Source organism: Hipposideros armiger, unplaced genomic scaffold (genome assembly GCF_001890085.2).
Source record: "Hipposideros armiger isolate ML-2016 unplaced genomic scaffold, ASM189008v1 scaffold_1167, whole genome shotgun sequence".
NCBI lineage: Eukaryota > Metazoa > Chordata > Mammalia > Chiroptera > Hipposideridae > Hipposideros > Hipposideros armiger.
In genome coordinates this window covers 90763-91577 of record NW_017732517.1, presented here as the reverse complement: position 1 = coordinate 91577, position 815 = coordinate 90763, and the positions used below count along the sequence as shown (strand labels likewise).

The window sequence follows — 815 nt, the reverse complement described above, 5'->3', positions numbered from 1 at the left end:
AAACTCCCTTTTAATGAGTGATCTAATTCTACCTTCTCTGATTGAGCATCCTTCAGTTGAGGGCTGGCAGAAAGAGCGACAGCATCCCGGGAGCTATTGGCCAAAGCAAGTTTCAAATTTCTGACAATGACTTCGGAGAGTGGTGTACTCAATTTCCTTTTCTTTTGGATGGGACCTCCTGGAGTTTCCAAGGCTGCCAGGGCATCCTATATGGATGGAACGGGAGAGTGAAAGAGAGAATGAGAAGTAGAAAGGAAAAGGAAGAAAGATGAGACAAAGAAAGAAAAGTGAAGAGAAAGAAAGAGAGAGGGAAAGAGAAAAAGAAGCAAGAGAGAAGGGGGACAACGCTCACAATTAATTGGATTACAGCTTTAACCTCTTCTAGTTTTCCTCTAAACAACAATTAAATCGAATAGCATCTGTATCTATATACTACAAAGAAAAAAAATATCACTGTCCAGCACATTGGTTCAGAGACTGACAAGCTTCCATTTTCAGCAGTGCTTACCACATTGGCTGTATCTTAGAGTTTAAGTTGTTATTAAAATAAAGGACAACCAAAAATGAAACAAGCAGACAAAACACGGAAACAAATAAGCAAGACAGGAGCTATGTTGTAGGTTAAGAAATCATAAAGAGCTGAGAATTGCGAAAAATCTTCAAAAGCACAAAATATGTTCCTGTTTCCAAGCCACCCACAGGTCTAGGGGCTTGCTCCTTCTTGACTAGTATCCCATGTATATGGCAGAAATGTATTTAACCAGCGCTCAACTGAATATTTAAATTAACAATCTTTTGCCAGTATAATGATGCAA

The 815-nt window shown here is 39.0% G+C and overlaps 1 protein-coding gene across 1 annotated transcript in view; it reads right to left on the bottom strand.

The window, feature by feature from the left end:
* TOPBP1 (DNA topoisomerase II binding protein 1) overlaps positions 1–815 on the bottom strand; it is a 52268-nt gene that overhangs the window by 21561 nt on the left and 29892 nt on the right. The window contains exon 13 of the mRNA XM_019632714.1: positions 5–206. Within this exon, the coding sequence (XP_019488259.1) occupies positions 5–206 (202 nt within the window). The remainder of the gene's footprint in view (positions 1–4; positions 207–815) is intronic.